Source organism: Phascolarctos cinereus, unplaced genomic scaffold (assembly GCF_003287225.1).
Source record: "Phascolarctos cinereus isolate Bilbo 61053 unplaced genomic scaffold, phaCin_HiC Scaffold_9;HRSCAF=440, whole genome shotgun sequence".
NCBI classification, from domain to species: domain Eukaryota; kingdom Metazoa; phylum Chordata; class Mammalia; order Diprotodontia; family Phascolarctidae; genus Phascolarctos; species Phascolarctos cinereus.
Window position 1 is genome coordinate 157,868,503 of NW_027556402.1, and position 17,017 is coordinate 157,885,519.

General features: G+C 36.0%; 2 protein-coding genes across 4 annotated transcripts in view; one reads left to right on the top strand and one right to left on the bottom strand.

The window, feature by feature from the left end:
* LOC110211898 (WD repeat-containing protein 19-like) overlaps positions 1–10,184 on the top strand; it is a 180,673-nt gene extending 170,489 nt beyond the window's left edge. Inside the window, exons 36-37 of the mRNA XM_020991511.2 lie at positions 2,315–2,438; positions 10,007–10,184. Coding sequence (XP_020847170.1) covers positions 2,315–2,429 — 115 coding nt within the window. The 3' untranslated portion in view covers positions 2,430–2,438; positions 10,007–10,184. The remainder of the gene's footprint in view (positions 1–2,314; positions 2,439–10,006) is intronic.
* A 1,243-nt stretch (positions 10,185–11,427) lies between these two features.
* KLHL5 (kelch like family member 5) overlaps positions 11,428–17,017 on the bottom strand; it is a 124,492-nt gene continuing 118,902 nt past the window's right edge. For all 3 annotated transcript variants that reach the window (XM_020991707.2, XM_078148606.1, XM_020991650.2), the window contains one exon: positions 11,428–12,725. In XM_020991707.2, coding sequence (XP_020847366.1) covers positions 12,669–12,725 — 57 coding nt within the window. In that variant the 3' untranslated portion in view covers positions 11,428–12,668. The remainder of the gene's footprint in view (positions 12,726–17,017) is intronic.

The following is a 17,017-nucleotide window of genomic DNA, read 5'->3' on the forward strand; positions in this document are numbered from 1 at the left end:
TGTTTGTTTCATTTATAGTGAAAATGTTTATATTGAAATGTTTTGCTTCCAAAGGAAATATTTCCACTTGCTGGGTACTAGTCAAGCATATCAACAGCTAAGTTAAGGGTTGTGGACATGCTAAAAAACTTTATAATTCTTGGTACCTTCTGTTCCCTCATGCATCATTCTCATCATTGGCACAGAAGTGAAAGGAGTTTGCAAAGTACTGGGGACTGTTTTGCATTTTTGGGGGGTTTGTTTTATGGATTGCCATAGCCAAAGAATTAATCATATGCTTGAAGCTTTTCAGCATAGTGGAACCTGCCAAAGCTTGAGGGCAGGGTTTATGTTTTTGCCTTTCTTTATATTCCAAAGGCTTAGCATAGCACCTGGCATTATTAAGTGCTTGTTAAATGTATATTGACTGTTGACTGACTTTTGTTAGCATAGCCTTTGAGAATTTAAGTTCATCTCTGCAACACGATGAGGTATCACAAGAACACTTTGTGAAGGAATGCTATAAATGTGTTGGTGGTGAAGGGAGTTCCTACATTGTAGGAAATCTCACTGTATTAAAATCACTGATTTGGACATAGTGGGGAGAGAGTGAAGGAAAGGGAAAGGAGTGAGAGGAAGCTGATTGTACATCTTAAGCAAGAAGCAGTAGATTATATACCTTTAATGAGTTAAAGAGTTGCTGACTCCACCCCTGATTATTCTTTTCAATGAAGATGGCCCACTGACTCTTTATAGTATTCACTTATTATATCATCAATAATGATTATGTGCCTTACACAGTTTAATGATAAACTGTGTAAACAAAATATTGAATTGAATCAAGCTAATATTTGGTGATGACTTGCCTTTAATTTAAAAAAGAGAAAATTCTCTAACAACCCCCTTGAGAATAAAGTTTCTTTTAACAAAATCTGCCTTGGAGAAGCAAATTTGAACAAGTTCCAGTCCCCTTAGTTCTGGGTCAGTGACAGTAGTGGCAGCAGCAGAATGAGAGGCAATGTTGCTACCTCAGGGACAGGCTTTTCATGGGTATCCTTTGGAACAAGAAGAGTGACACCCCAAGGCTTCCCATGGGCCCAGTCATCTCTGAGTGAGGTGTCAGCTGGACCATGTTATGTCAGAGAACTGTCCCCAGAGATGAGGTAGTACTAGGCAAGCCAAGACTCTGTTGCTTTCCTCATTGAAGGAGCTGGAAAGGATGCATGAGTGATAGTGTCCTACAGAAGGGGAGGGAATCTGGGTCCTGAGAGGTATTCTCTGCCTCTTGTTTGCTCTTGTTTAGTCCCTTTTTAGTTGTTTCCAACTCTTCATGACCCCATTCGGGGTTTTCTTGGCAAAGATACTGGAGTGGCTTACCATTTGCTTCTCCAGCTGATTTTACAGATGAGGAAACTGGGGCAGAAGTGACTTGCCCAGGGTCATACAGCTACTTAAGTGTCTGAGGCCAGATTTGAACTCAGGAAGATGAGTCTTCCTAATTCCAGGCCCAGCATTCTTATCCACTGCAATCACCTAGCTGTAAAGCTTCTGAGCATGAAGTGAAAATTGTTGGAATGTATCCTGTTCGTTAGTAGTTATCCTTACTCTGAAACTTATGGACAGTTCCTTTTATTATTTTCTGACTGAGGGATATCTAGTAATAAATCATTCCCCAAACCCTTGTTAATGGAGTTTGCCAACATAAAGAAACAGGGTTAATAGATGATAAGACAGTTATTTTTCAAAAAGTAAAAATTTTAACTTCCTAATATTTTTTAAGAAAAAAATGGAAACCTGAATAAAACAGCAAAATAATGCCAAATAAGTAAGCCTCAACACTATATACTTTCATCTTTTTTTTTTTTTTTAGAAAGAAAAGGTAATGGAAATTTTTTAATGAAACCATCAAATGATATAGCATGATTCATGTCTTACTTTCCAGCTGTACATAAAGTATTTGGTAGTTTAAGAGTGATACCCTAGGGGCTGTTTTACATCAAGGGCTAGAAATTCTTACCTGCCAACGTAGGCTGAGTGTGGAGAGAGTTAGGTAGTTAGGATGACCTTAAGAACAGTTTTTCTTAAGGTATTTTCAGAGTTAAAAGTACATACGGAGAGGGAATGAAAAGAGCGATAGGCAAAGGGAAATTTAACCCTTTTTTCCCAATTAGGAGGAATGGTACTAATGAATACCAGGGGTATGAAAAGTGAGCTCTACACCATATTAGAAGTGAGGGCTAACAGCTTTAGTGGTAAGTTGTAGTTAATGCTTTACAATTTTCTGGTAAAACAGATATTAACATACAACTTGTCTGTAATTTTTTTTTTTAAACAGAATGCTGCATACAGAAGGTACTTGTCCTATGTGTTCAGAAACATTGGACACTGCTCATATTAAAAAAATTGCTGACTGTACACTCTATCTCAAGCCAGAAGCAGGGGATCATTAATGGTTTCAGGTAAATGTTGTGGCAAATATTTAAGCAATGATGATAAAAAGTAATTTTAAAAGTTATGAGAATGTATTTTATAAGTTTGTTCATTTCATATCAGCCATATTATCTAGCTGTGTAGGTGACTGTGGGGTAATAAATTATCCTTATCATCACCCCTTTCTATGGACATAATACTGTATGGAAATTTGGAGAGTATGGTAAAATCAATCTCTTCTTATAATAAGCTTAAAATCTGACAGGAGAGATAGCAAAACATCTAGTGCTAAAAAAAAACAAAGATTTAGACTTCAGTATATATTCTTATACATATTTTAAAATATGTACAGGAGAAAATGGAGTAGAGGGATATAAATAATATTTAATGGTTCACGATATCTATATATCAATACATGGGATACAGGTAATGAATTGAATGGAATATTTTAATATGTTAAAAGTTGATAGGATGAGATTACTAGAATACAGCAGTAAAAGTTACACCTTCTCCAAAAGGGATAAAAATGATAGGTTACTCTAGTAGCACTGTGCACATATTTATATCCAATGATACTATGTCATCCCATCCATCAGTCACTTAGTAAACATACATAAACACCGAGTATGTGCCAGGCACTGTGCTAAGTTCTGGGGATACAAAAAGAAGCAAAACACAGCCCTTGCCCTCAAGAGTTCACAATCTAATGGAGGAGACAACAAACAAATAAATATGTACAGACAAACTATATACAGGAAAAAAGGAAATAATTAAAGAGGTAAGGCATTGGACTAAGAGGGGCTGAGAAATAATTCCTGTAAAAGATGAGACTTTAGCTGGGAAACCAGGAGGCAGAGATGGGGAGGAAGAGTATTCCAACTATGGGGGACAGCCTGAATAGAACTGAGAGACTGACTGTCTTGTTCCAGGAACAACAAGAAGGCCACTGTCACCGGATCAAAGAGTATATGGTGGGGAGCAGAGTGTGAGAAGATTGTAAAGGGCGCATGTGTATCTGTGTGTGTGTGTGTGTGTGTGTGTGTGTGTTATGGAGGGACATGAAAGGACCTGCACTATAGGAAAATTACTTTAGAGGCTGAATGGCAGATGAATTGGAGTAGGGACAAACTTGAGGCAGGCAGATCCACCAGCAGGATAACTGTGATAACTGTGATAATCCAGGGGAGAGTTGATGAGGACCTGCACTAGGGTGGTGGTAGTATCAGTAGAGAGAAGGGGGCATATTTGAGAAGTGTTGCAAAAGTGAAATTGATAGGCCATAGCAACAGAATGAGATTTGGGGGATGAGATATAGTGAGGAGTTGAGGATGACACCTAGGTTGTGAGACTAAGGGACTGGGAGGATGGTTTTACCTTCAACAATAATAGGAAAATAGGAGAGGGACACTGTTTAAGAGAAAGGTAATGAGTTCTGTTTTGGACATGTTGAATTTAAGATGTCCATTGGACATCTATTTTGAGATGTCTGAAAGGTAGTTGGACATGTGAGACTAGAGATCTGCAGAGAGGTTAGGACAGGATAGGTAGATTTGAGAATTGTTATAAACATGGTAGAACAGAGATGGGAGCTCTGTAGGATATACGTGGAAGCTGATGAGACCACCAAGTGAAGTAGTATAGAGAGAGGAGAGAAGGTCCAAGACAGAACTGTGTGGGACATCTATGGGTAGAGAGGTGTGACCTGGATGAGGATTCAGCAGAAAAGACTGAGAAAGAGTGGCTGAATAGGTAGGAGGAGTAGGAAAGAATAGTGTCCCAAAAATCTAGAAAGAAGAGAGTATCAAGGAGAAGCCAGTGATCAGTAGTATCAAAGGCTGCAGAGAGGACAAGAAGAATGATCTTTGAGAAAGCAAGTTCAGTGGAATGATGAGGTCAGAAGCCAGACTGTAAGGACTTAAAAAGTGAGTGAAAGGAAAGTGGAGGCACCTATTATAAATGGCCTTTTCCAGAAGTATGGCCACAAAGGGCAGAAGAAATATAGGACAATCATTAGCAAAGATCAAATGAGAATTTTTTTTCAGGATAGGAGAGACATGGGCATGTTTGTTGGCAGTAGGAAATGAGCCAGAAGACAGAAGAGATTGAAAATAAATGAAAGTGGGGATGACAACCTACTAGGGGAGATAGGATAGAATGGGACCACTTGAATAAAGAAGAAGGGTATGGAGTAAGGCTGCTTCATCATGTGAGACAGGGGTGAAGGAAGAGAGTGGCAGAAGACACCTGAGAGACAGAAGATGAGGAACACGGGAGAAGAGGGAGCTCATGGTGAATGACCTAATTTTTTCCTGTAAGCTGTCAGCTGACAGAATGGGGGTAGGAGTTGTAATGGGAAGTTTGAGGAGGGATGAAAAGGTTTGGAAGAGCTGCTGTGGAGAGAAGGATAGTGAGTTGATAATGGAGATACAGTAGGATTGGTTAGCAGCAGTAAGGGGGCCAGTTGAGGTTGTGTGACATAAATTGGTACTGGAACTAGTCAGAATAGTGTGATTTTCTCCATCTTCATTCAGCAGCACATGTGTAGATGTGAAGGCAACAAACGGTGACAGGATCCAAGGCTGAGATATGGTGAGGGGGCTATGGATTCAAGGGAGGAGGACAACATAGAGTTGAACTGGTTTACTAAGGAGTCAAGATAGGGAAAAAGAGCAGAGAGTGGCTAGTGCATAGGAGGTGACCTGGGAGAAGGGGATTCGAGGTCATGGTGCAGCTGAAGAGTGGGATTATATGTGGGTAGGCAGAAAGAGAAGTGGAAAGCCTCTTTTCGCTGATTATGGCCAGATAAAGGGATTTCAGAATTCTTCAACATTGAGCTGGCAATTTGTGAGTGATGGCAAGATCCAGGGCATGATCAAGGGCTGCAGAAGAAGGGTACCTACAGCCTCAAGGCCACATGTGGCCCGCTAAGTCCTCACTTGTGGCTCTGACTGAATCCAAACTTCACAGAACAAATCCCATTAACAAAAGGATTTGTTCTGTAAAACTTGGACTTAGTCAAAAGACCACATGTGGCCTCGTGGCAGCAGGTTTCCCACCCATGGGCTAGAATGTAGCAGCTTTCAGATAGGGAAAAGGTGGTGATAAGGCCTATGTAGGAAGCATCCTTCGGTGTCCAAGTTTAAAGGTATAACCCGAACCAAGGCTTTGATTGGTGGGTTGAGGCTAATATCGTGAGGTGACTGAGTTGGAGGACTATATGAGGAAATTCCCTGACTAGGCCCCAGCTTACTGTATTATATAAGACTAGAGAAGCAGATTTCAGAGGGCTATACAGTGATGGAACTGAAACTGAGCTAAAATCAAGACCTAGACTAAGAAAAAAAAAGGTAGGTTGGAGGGAGGAGGTACAGAAAATGGACATATATCCTCTAATTGGCATTGAGGACCATGATTAAATTGTTAAGAAGTTTGAACTGTTTTTTATTCTTTATTTGCCTTTCTTCCCAACCCCTACTTCTTGTATAATCCTCTGTAGTACTTCATAGTAAAACTTCTAATTCACTTACAAAGATTGCTTTGCTGCTATCAGGGAGTCAGGTAGGGGGACAGGGTGGTGGAAAAACATTTAGAACCAATAAGCTCTAGGGGAAGTTCAGGAAGCTTTAAACTTGTAGAAGGCACCAAAAAATCCTGGAATTAATAGGCTACAGAAATACTCCATGGCACCACAGAAAGCACTGGAAAAAACCCTGTAGTTATGATTGCTGAATAAGTCAGTAACCTTTGAAGAGTTATTGTGAATAAGAGAATTGTCACTGGGTTGGAGATAGAAAACTGTACCAATTTTGAAAAACAAGGGGTAGATTGTTCAGACTATAAGCTGGTAATTGATGTTTTTTTCCTCGTAAACCTCTGGAACAGATTAATTAGGGAAATTTCTTATGATCACTTAGAGGTGATCACCAAGAACCGGCTTGTTCATTCAGAACAGGTCATGCCAGATTAACCTCATTTCCTTGTTGTTTTTTTTTTTAACTATTAATTGGATAGGTAGATCAGGGAAATACCACTGTCTTAATGTATCTTGATTTCAGAAAACAAAGGAAGCTAGTTCTATTGGGAATTGGTTGACCTTTGGAATAGAAAGACTGTTGATATATGGATCTATTGTCAACCTGGACGGAGGTCTCTAGTGGATCATCATCTACCTGGGTCCTTATTTTGTTGTTTTGCTCAACATTTTTATCAATAATTTGAATAAAATCATAAATGGGCTACTTATTAAATTAGTGTATCAGAATTTTTGTCTAAAAAATTCTTGACCAGTAGTGGACATGAACAAGATCACAGAATCAGAATTTCAGATTTGGGAGTGGCTTCAGAAGCCATCTTATCTCGATCAAGTCTAGAAAATGAACTCTTTTACAATGATATACCTGAGAAGAAGTCATCCGGCCTTTGCTTGAAGAGCTTACCTGAGAGTGGACATATTATCTTTTGAAGCAGCCTAATCTACTTCTGGATATTTCTAATCGCTAGGGAATTTTTCCTTATGTCAACTTTAATTTTGCTTCTTTGCAATTTTGAAAACAGCAATAACATCACTCCCCAAGTCTTCAATTCTCCAGGCTAATCATCTTCAGTTTTTTCCGCCATATGGCATGAATTTGTGGCCTTTTACTGTCCTGGTTGCCTTCCTATGGGCATCCTCCAGCTTATCAATTCTCTTCCTAAAATGTGGTGCCTAGAACTGAATTAAATATTCCTTATGTGGCCTGATCATGGAATAATCTAATAAGATTATCACCTTCCTACTTTTGGATGCTGTGCTTCTCTTAATGCATCCTCTAATTTGTATTTATTAGCCTTCTTGGCTGTCATACCACACTGATGAGTCATAATCAGTTTGTAATCTAGTAAAACCCCAGAGCTTTGTAAGAACTGCTATCTAACTATCCCTCCCCCTATCTTTTACTAGTGAAGGTAACTTTTGAACTCAGGTATGAGACTATATTTATTTGTATCAAATTTCATTATATTAGATGTTATTTAATCAAAGAATTTCAAATTAGGAAAGTACCTCTGGGCCATTTAATCCACACCATTCATGAAAGGATCTAGCCTTAATAGCTTTGTAATACTGTCATTCAGTGTACTTTAATACTTATACTTTTCATGTTTTTATTCAAGTCAATTTTTAAAGTAAGAGTGTAGGACCAAGCATAGGTCCTCGCACTTAAGCCTTCATTTCAAGTTTACATTGAATCAGTAATGACCTTCTTTGGATCCAATCATTTAACCAGTTCTGAATCCATTCATGTAGTGATGTAAGGGATATCATTGAGGAAATGTATGCTCAGAAGAAGGAGTGGGCCTATTAAGTACATAAGGATAATAAATGAATAGCTTCACAAAGTGTTTAAAAAAAAAAAGACCTGCACAGTCACTTCCGTTATATTGGGTGCATGTGTAGAAGATCTTTGGTATTAAAACATAGAAAAGGTTGGCATAGGACAAGGGCTAAATGTGATGTGATCTGTACCAAGGCGCAATGAAATGACTTCAGGTGATATAGCTAGATTACCATTTATTAGGGGATTCCTCTATAGGCATTGGCTGGAATAGGTGATTTCTGAATTTCCTTCTGAGATCTGTGGTGTTCTGCTTAATTCAGACCGCATCTGGAATCTTGTGTTTTGTTTGGGGTATAACAAATCAGAAGGAGTATTAACAAATGATGACAGTGAGAATGGTGAGAAAATCTGAAACCATATGATAGGAGCAAGTGGTTAAGAAACATGAGTTATTTAGATTGTAGAATTAAAGATTTTAGGGAAAACCTTGTAGCTGTCTTTCAGATATTTAAAGAGTGCTTGTATGGAAAACTAATTGACTTATTATGTATGGATCTAGAAAGCATAATCAGGACCCGTGGGCAGAAGTGAGAAGAAAACAGATTTTGGTTCATTATAAACCAGTTGATTGCAACATATATTCAGTAAGTGCCTACTTATATTCAAGGCAGCTACGTGGCCCAATGGATAGAGTACTGGGCCTGGAGTAAGGAAGACCTGAATTCAAATTTGGCCTTAGCCATTTATGAGCTGTGAGAGCTTGAGCAAGTCATATCACATGTTTGCCTCAGTTTCCTCATCTGTAAAATGAGGATAATAGCACCTGCCTCTCAGGGTTGTTGTAAAGATCAAATGAAATAATAATTGTAAAGCACTTGGCACAGTGCCTAGCTAGCATGTAATATTTGCTATATAAATGTCAGCTGTTATTATCATCACTATTATTAATATAATAATAATATAATTTCCTCACATTAGAGATATCTGAAAATGTAATGGATTACTTTGTTAGGTGATTATTTCTTGCTACTGTAAGTGATCAGGCAAGAGCTGGATGACTCCTCAAGGATCTGGTAGAAGGTATTCATGCATCAAGGAGTTTAGACTAAATGGTCACTAAAAATCCCTTCCAGTATTAATTCAATGACATAAAAAAGTACAAGAACTTCACAAGGTAATATAAACACTTCATTTAAGGGGTACATTAAAAAATATCTGTAGCTTATATGAAGTGATATTGACATATAAATCTAAGGATAATATAAGGTATAGAAATGTTATAGCATTTAACATCAACACTGCTTTCTGCTGATCTATGTCAATCACCTTCTTCAAGACCCAGCTAAGAGTTTCCTTTCTCCAGGAAGGCTTTCTTTATGAATCTTGCTATGATAAGACCTTTATTCTGTATTTCCTTAGCACAGCCATTTTGAGAGTTGGTAAATATTTTAGTTTGGCTGTTGTATGTTGGAGGGGATTAATATGAGTTAAGGAAGGGGAAAATAATAGCACTTTGAAATCCATTTAGTTCATTCAATACACTTAATGTGTTCTCATCACTTCACGTGGAAATGACAGCTTATTAATTGGTACCTTCTTATCTTTAAATTTTTAAGTATTTTAAAAAGTTTCTTAGCTATGCCCAGATAGTATTTACTATACTGGCACAATGTTGCAAGGTACATCAATGTAAAAATATACCAAGTTAACAATGATTGAAGTTTATTCTTAAAAGACTATATCTACCTTTTGTATCTGTTCTAGTTTTAGCCTGAATTGTAAATGGCTAAAACCAGAAATTCAGATTCATGAGGGTCCACCAAAATATTGATGATACTATTATTACTAGAGGTGACTTTTAAGAAAGACTTTAAAGTTGTATTCTAGTCTGATTAGTTAATAATCTTTTCATTTTAAGGAGTAGATTGCCAGGATCCAGAGAAATTTTTAAAATTGACTATTCATGAATATAAATTCTTCATGCAGATTAGACTAAGGGGAATCTATTGTTTGACATTTTTGCTACTATATACATTTTGATAAAGCCACTTAGCATAGGACTTTTTCTCTTTTTATAGGTAGTGTTAGGTGTTAGAATATAAGATTGTGCTAAATGTAGGTTTTATCAGGCTTTTATGGTATGTCATAGTTTTGGGTGTGGAGTGTACTGCATTTTGATCCATTCAACCAATCAATGCAATGGTAAGCCATACTCTAACAATGATCTTTTGTGTTTTCTTTGATAATCCAAGCATTAACAAAAATATTTTTTTTATTTTCAGACCATTTAATCCAGCTAACTGACATTAAGGCAACCTTCTTAATTGGATATGTTCTAAAAGAGAAAATGAAGTTAATTAATAATGACTTTTTATTTTTTCAAAGTTAATCTGTTGTTAATTGCTGAATAACATTTGTGTGGCATTTTATGATTTATTTATAGATGAAGAATGCTTTTGATGAAATACTTTGTTATTGTTTACCTAAAATACCTTATAATTTGATAGGCATATGATTTGTTATGAATGTGTAATATTTTCTTATGTTTATTATTTTTAAATCAAACTGTACTAATATTTAAACCAAAAAATATTTAAGTATAAATAAACTTCTTAGATTGACTAAATTGACCAAGGATGGTGTGGAATTTTAAAAAAATAATTCCTTCAGAAATCCCATGTTTTTTGCCAGATTTTTTTTATATCCTATTAAAATTATACAATAACTCCAACAAAAGATTTAAATTTTTTTTCCTAGCTTGAGCCTATAGATGATTGGATTAGCAGCCCTCCTAGCTTTTGTTTATTAATGTGAAGAATAGTAAGTAGTTTGAAATGAGAAAAGGGAGTCAGCAACGGTGGGAAGAAGCCAATAGCTGATATCTATATAGTGCTTTGTTTTTCAAAGCACTTTACATATACTATCTCATTTGACCTTCACACCAGCCCTGAGAGTTAAGTGCTACATATATAATTTATCCCTGTTTTACAGATGAGGAAACCAAAGTGAATTGTGTAGGATAACATAAATATTGGAGATAGGATTCAGAACCAGTTCTTCCTGATTCCATGATTCCTGTTCTAAAATCCATGAAACTTCTGATTGGGGAAGACAGTTGATGAGCATGTATTATGATACTCTTTTTGGCTAGCTTTAGAAGAGTGGCTGCTACAAACAGATGTGTTGGAGATTCCTGTTCTAAAATCTATGAAACTTCTGATTGGGGAAGACAGTTGATGACCATGTATTATGATACTCCTTTTGGCTAGCTTTAGAAGAGAGGCTGCTACAAATAGATGTGTTGGAGAACTTCAATGTTAGGCAGTAAAATGGGGAAATGAATTATTTAACTGACAAAATTTTTTGCAGAAAGATTAAAGAAAAAAACCCCTTTTGACTGTTTCAAAACTATGAATTGACATATTTTTTCTAAGCTGTACTTTGGAACCCCAAAGGGAGGTAAAGAGTTGATAGAATGACTTTTTATTGGCATTACATATCAAAGATTTCTGATTTAGTCAGAAGAGCTTTCTTTCAAATCACAGATTCTAATAATTCCTTTAGCAACTGTACGAAGGTAATAATGTGACTATCTTCTGATTTTTAAAAATCTTCTCTCTGTCCTAATATTTTTTGCTCCTTTTCTTCTTCCCACAAATGTATTCAGGACAGAGACAAACAAGAAAGCACATTAACCAAAAAATTATATTTAAAAAGGTTTTTTTTTAGTTTATACTCAATATTGATCATTACATTAAAAGATGAAACTTTATTACAAACATCACAAAATGTTTCTGCTCTTTTTTTTGGTAAACAATAAATAATTCACTGAGAGCATTAACATTCACATATGTACTTTACAAATATACAAATACGTATTTTAGACATCAGGCACCTTAAAAACATTTCTAACCAGGTATGGAACCTAATTTTTTCAAGTTGTCTATTGTAGTGAAGCACAATAATGAGTTATATCTACTGTGCAGAACATAAGAAACAAGGCACAAGAAGCAAATACAAATGTAAGAAAACATACATGAAATAATAAAGTAATTTAGTTACAATAATATCAAAAGATAAATCAAAAAGCATTTCTGTAATAAGGGGAACCCCCCCCACCCCATATTTGGAGCTGTTGCCTTATGACTGGATATCTGTCATGTGGAGTAATATTATAGGAAATACATATTTTTTCTCCAAATAAGATTGTATTTCTTAAATTACTACAAAATCATGATTCAATTGCATTTTGAAAACATGATATGTAACTCTTGGTTAACTAGATTTAGTGGAATGTCTAAACATTCCCCCCAAAGTCCATATTATATTTTATTGGGTTCTTACCTTATACATTTTTTTGTTTGCCAAGTGGAATAAATGAACTCTTTTTCTTTATAAAGGTCACATCTAGTACATATATAATAAGGCTCTTTCCAAAAATATTCATTAGAATATTGTTTAGCATAAGATGCTGCTGAGGCTTTGGTTAAATAAAAAAGTTTCTGAACCTCACATATGGTGAAAAAGTGCACCAAGGATGCATATGTTTCTATTTAATTACAAGGCAGAGGCATTTAGAGCTCTTTAAGTTGGTGCATTTGCATGATGAAAAATGAAATAAAATTTAAATAATGGTTTATTCCAGCTATGAATAAATGAAATTCTTGACTGACATTTGTTTCTGTGTGGAAAAATTAACTGATAATCATATTTCATATCAGTCTACCTGTATTAGTTTATCAAGAAAATGATGGAATCTTATTTTTAAAAAGGTGCTTAATATTTGTTTATTTATCCCTCCCCCTTTTCATCTTCAATTTCACATCAGATACCTTATACCTGACAGAAGACATGCTGCACTTGAAATTTCCTTAAAATGTAATCCATTTATCTTAGAATTTTATAAAGGAGTAAATTATCTTCATGTGTAAAATAATTATTAGGTTAGAGTTTTACAGTCACAACACATGCCCCAGCTCTTCCTAGGCACAATGGTGCAACCTAAAACAAAAAGAAACAACATGACAGCCCAATTCATTGTGTTTCTGTAAAGAGTTAGTCAACTAGCATTTGTTAAGTGCCTAATACATGCCAGGCACTGTGTTAAGCTCTGGGGATGCAAAGAAAGGCAAAAAATGGTCCTTGCTCAAGGAGCTCACAGTCTAATAATGGGTTATCATTAGATGTGTGTATTACACAACTATTCCATGCCTTTTGCTGAAAGGTGATTTCTTTTTTTAGTAGCTTAGAGATTATTTAACAATTTTCTTTATGTACAACTGGTCATTGTGGCATTGTACATATTTTAGCGTAAGTGATATATACTGCAGGGACGTACTAGAAAGTGAAGGGCTAAATGAAATTTTATTTATAGTTTATGTTAAAAAATGGCCAACTATTATCCAATATTGGCCATTTAATAACAATTGCACATTTAGATATAGATGTATAATAACTGGGCATACTAAAATGCAGGAGTACATCTTGTGCTTGCCACCTCCTGGAATATCCTAATTTTAGGACACTTGATCAGTCAAAAAGACTTGATTTACATAGAGTATTTTCTCTGGGCTGAGGACTGCCCAGGCCAGGGTCTTAAGAAGAATGTAATGAGATGGAGTATAAACCTCTATCTTTGCGCAAAGTCTAGAGATACCACGGTTTAGTATAAAGAACACTGGCTCTGCAGTTCAAAGATTTAGAGGTTGAAATCATACTCTGATGCGACCTGTGTGACCTTGGGTAGTCACTTATACTCTGGGTTTCAGTTTTCTCTTCTGTAAAATGAGGAGGGAAGACTGAGGATCGTTCCAGATTTAAATCTAAATCCATGATCCTATGACATTTTTGTGGATTTAAAATGAATTAACTTTTTCAAAGTTGTTTTAATTTGAAACAATAGATTTACTGTAAATAGATCCTGTATGGGGATTGAATTTCTACCTATTAATAAACCATCTGACTTTCTTAGTTTTCCAAATGGGAACATTTATCAAATTTTCATCCCTCAACTCCATATCCTGAGTCTCTACTCTCCGCATCAAACAAGGCACTGTGGGAAGTAGGGAACATAGGACGCAATGTGGGCAACAATAATTTTTTTTAAGGTTGCTTTGAGCAGAGTAGACTAGAGGGAAGGAAAGTATTTAAGAAGATATTGTTTTCTCTGTACCGTCTTTAGTTCCCTAGGATGGATACCTAACCATATTTCAAAAAAGTTGTTTTTGGGGCAGCTAGGTGGCACAGTGGATAGAGTACAGGCCCTGAAGTCAGGAGGATCTGAGTTCAAATCTAGCCTCAGACCAAACACTTGACACATACTAGCTGTGTGACCCTGGGCAAGTCACTTAACCCCAATTGCCTAAAAAATTTTTTTTAAAAAGTTAGTTTTTAATTCAGGAAACATCTCATTTACCTTTCCCCAAAAAATGTTGGTGAAAGGGTTTCACAAGATGAGTACACAATGCAGCAGCACACAAAATGTATGACTGCATTTTGGTATGTACAGTTATTATATATATAATACATGTCTAAATAATTGTGATTACATTGACAATATTGGGGAATACTTGATCTTTTTTCTAATACAAGCTACAAATACAATTTATTTTAGCACTCTGCTTACCAGGATGTCTCTGCAGTATATATCATTTATGCTAAAATATGGGGAAAATTACTGAAATGTAAATACATATTTTAATGGAGAACTTTTAACCCAATTATGTGGTTCAGTCATTTTACTTCTTATTGTATGCCCATGAACAATAAAAAAATTAAACTATATGTGATTGCCATAATTCGAGGGTTGCCCTAAATTCTACAATCAACACTTCTGTCAGTAATATTCAGCTTTTCTTCAAATGTCCAGCTCAATACTTGTCTTTACATTTCTGAATTGTAAAGGTTGTCATGGCAACTATCTAGAAAATTTAGTCTGTACAATTTAACACAATGTCATCCTATGCATTTTATACCACAGCGGATGGGGGAGTGGAGTGATTTTAAGCTATACCATATATTAGTGTATACACATACACATGCTATAAAATGAATGAAACAATAATCATATGACCTTGATATTGTAGCCACTAGCCTCCTCCCTTTCCATTCACTATAAAATCTCTATGCTCTCTGGCTATATTTCCTCACCACTTACTCATTCTTTAACTTCTTTCTACTCTGGGGGCCATCTCCAGTCATCCTGAACTATACCTTGCCTCTTGGCCCAGATGGCTCTGGAGGAGAAAGCGAGGCTGGTGCCTTTGCACAGCCCTGCCTCACTTAAATCCGATTCACTTGCAAGTCATGGCATAACCTTCCTGAGGTCATGGTCCTCTTTGAGAACAAAGGACAAACAGCAACAGCAGCAATCCTTTCATTCTACTTAAAATACGCTCTGAAATGGCAGGAATGAGCAAGTCGGAATTATCAAAGCTGGTGGCTTTTTTTCTCAGCTGTGGCATGCGATCCTCTCAAATACCTCCAAATCTACAAAAAGCTCTTTGTTTTCTCCAGCACTGAACTACCCAATTTCTTTTCCTCAATTCTGATACCCCTTTCTCCTTAAATGGCCCTTCTTCCTTTTACTCCAAAATGTAGGTACGTTGTCCCCTAGGTGTAATCAGCCCAAGCTTGGGTTCAAATGCTGGCTCTGATACAACTTGGGTGACTTTGGTAAGTAATTATATCTTTTTGATTTTGTTCCTTCTATAAAATGCATACAATTCTACTAGTACTACCTACTTCATAGGTTTGTATGTAAACTGTAAAGTGCTTTGTAAAATGTAAGTTGTCACCATTATTATCATTTTCATTATCTCCTTCCTCTCATCTTTTTTTCTGATGGAGTTCAAAAAGAAATAGTACTAGGACAAGTTGCTTTCCTCCAATTATTATTCTTTTATATTTAATGCTCTATAGACTTGTTGCACTGGTAGATAAAAGAGCTACTTTTTGCAGCTGAATAAAAATATTAGGATATAAGCTCATCCTCTGTTGGCTCACCAAAATCATTTTCAAGGTACCTCAGTCTATTCTCACAGGAGTTTGATATTCTCTGTATATTTCCATATTTTCAAAGCTTTCTGTTCCATGAAGATTGGAGATTATGAATATCTGGCATGGCAACATCTATTTAAAAAGTTGTTGTTAAACTTTTTTTTAATAGATCAATGAGATTTGGGGAACAGCTCTGTCTGTAGTAATGGTCTGGTTCTAGAACAGTTTACTGGCTGAAATCTCCAGGATTTTTTGAGTGCTATATTTGTAATATGGGGAATTTTCATTTGCAAATCCATGAAATATCTTGAGTTTCTGATGTATTCTAGTCACCAGGTCATATCTTTTTAGGCACTGAGTAGGTGTTAAATTTTCATAGCATTTACTGGTGTGAACAGTTTCTCCACTTCTTCCATAATTTACGTTAGTCATTATGTGGCCTCTAAAGATAAACCTTTTGTAACATTTATTGGCAATAACATGGTCTTGAAGTGCTATCATAAAGCTCTTTTTTTGGCAATAAATCCACAACTCATCTGTTTCTTCAATATTGCATTGCCAACACATTGTTGGCTGAGTTTATATGGATGTTAATCATAAAGGGGCTTTTTGATTCTATTACTGGAACTTAGTTCTATTTGGAGGTAAATCAATTTTTTTTTTGTTTTGCTTTTTGGTTAGGCAATCAGAGTTAAGTGACTTGTCTGGGGTCATACAGCTAATAAGTATCTCCAAGCCCAGAGCTCTATCCACTGTGCCACCTAGCTGCCCCCAAAGTAAATCACTTTTAATTGTATTTAACAAACCCAATGGTATATACCTCTTATCAGCCTTTACTATTGCTCAATGAAGTGATGTCTGCTTGTTCCAAAAGCATTTTTTGTAGGTTTTTGATCTGTTTAATATGTGCTCTTAAGATGTAATGGATTTGCAGGTGGAGAACATAGGTTTGACTTCTAGCCCTGCTACATTTTCTGTCTCTGTAATCTGAGGCAAGTCACTTGATCTATGGAGGTCTGTTTCCATATATAGGAAATGAGGAGACTGGAGTAAATTATCTCTAGAGTTCCTACCAGCAATAATTCCTTTTTTAAAAAAAAATTCTTTAAAGTATTTATTTAACATTTTATTTTCCCCCAGTTACATGTAAAAACATTTTTAAATACTGGTTTTTGAAATTCTGAGTTCCAAATTCTCTCTTTCTCTCCCCACCACCCTCAATGATAAGGTAAGCAATTTGGTATTGGGTTAGTGTAGTCATGCAAAACATATTTCTATATTAGTCATGCTTTAAA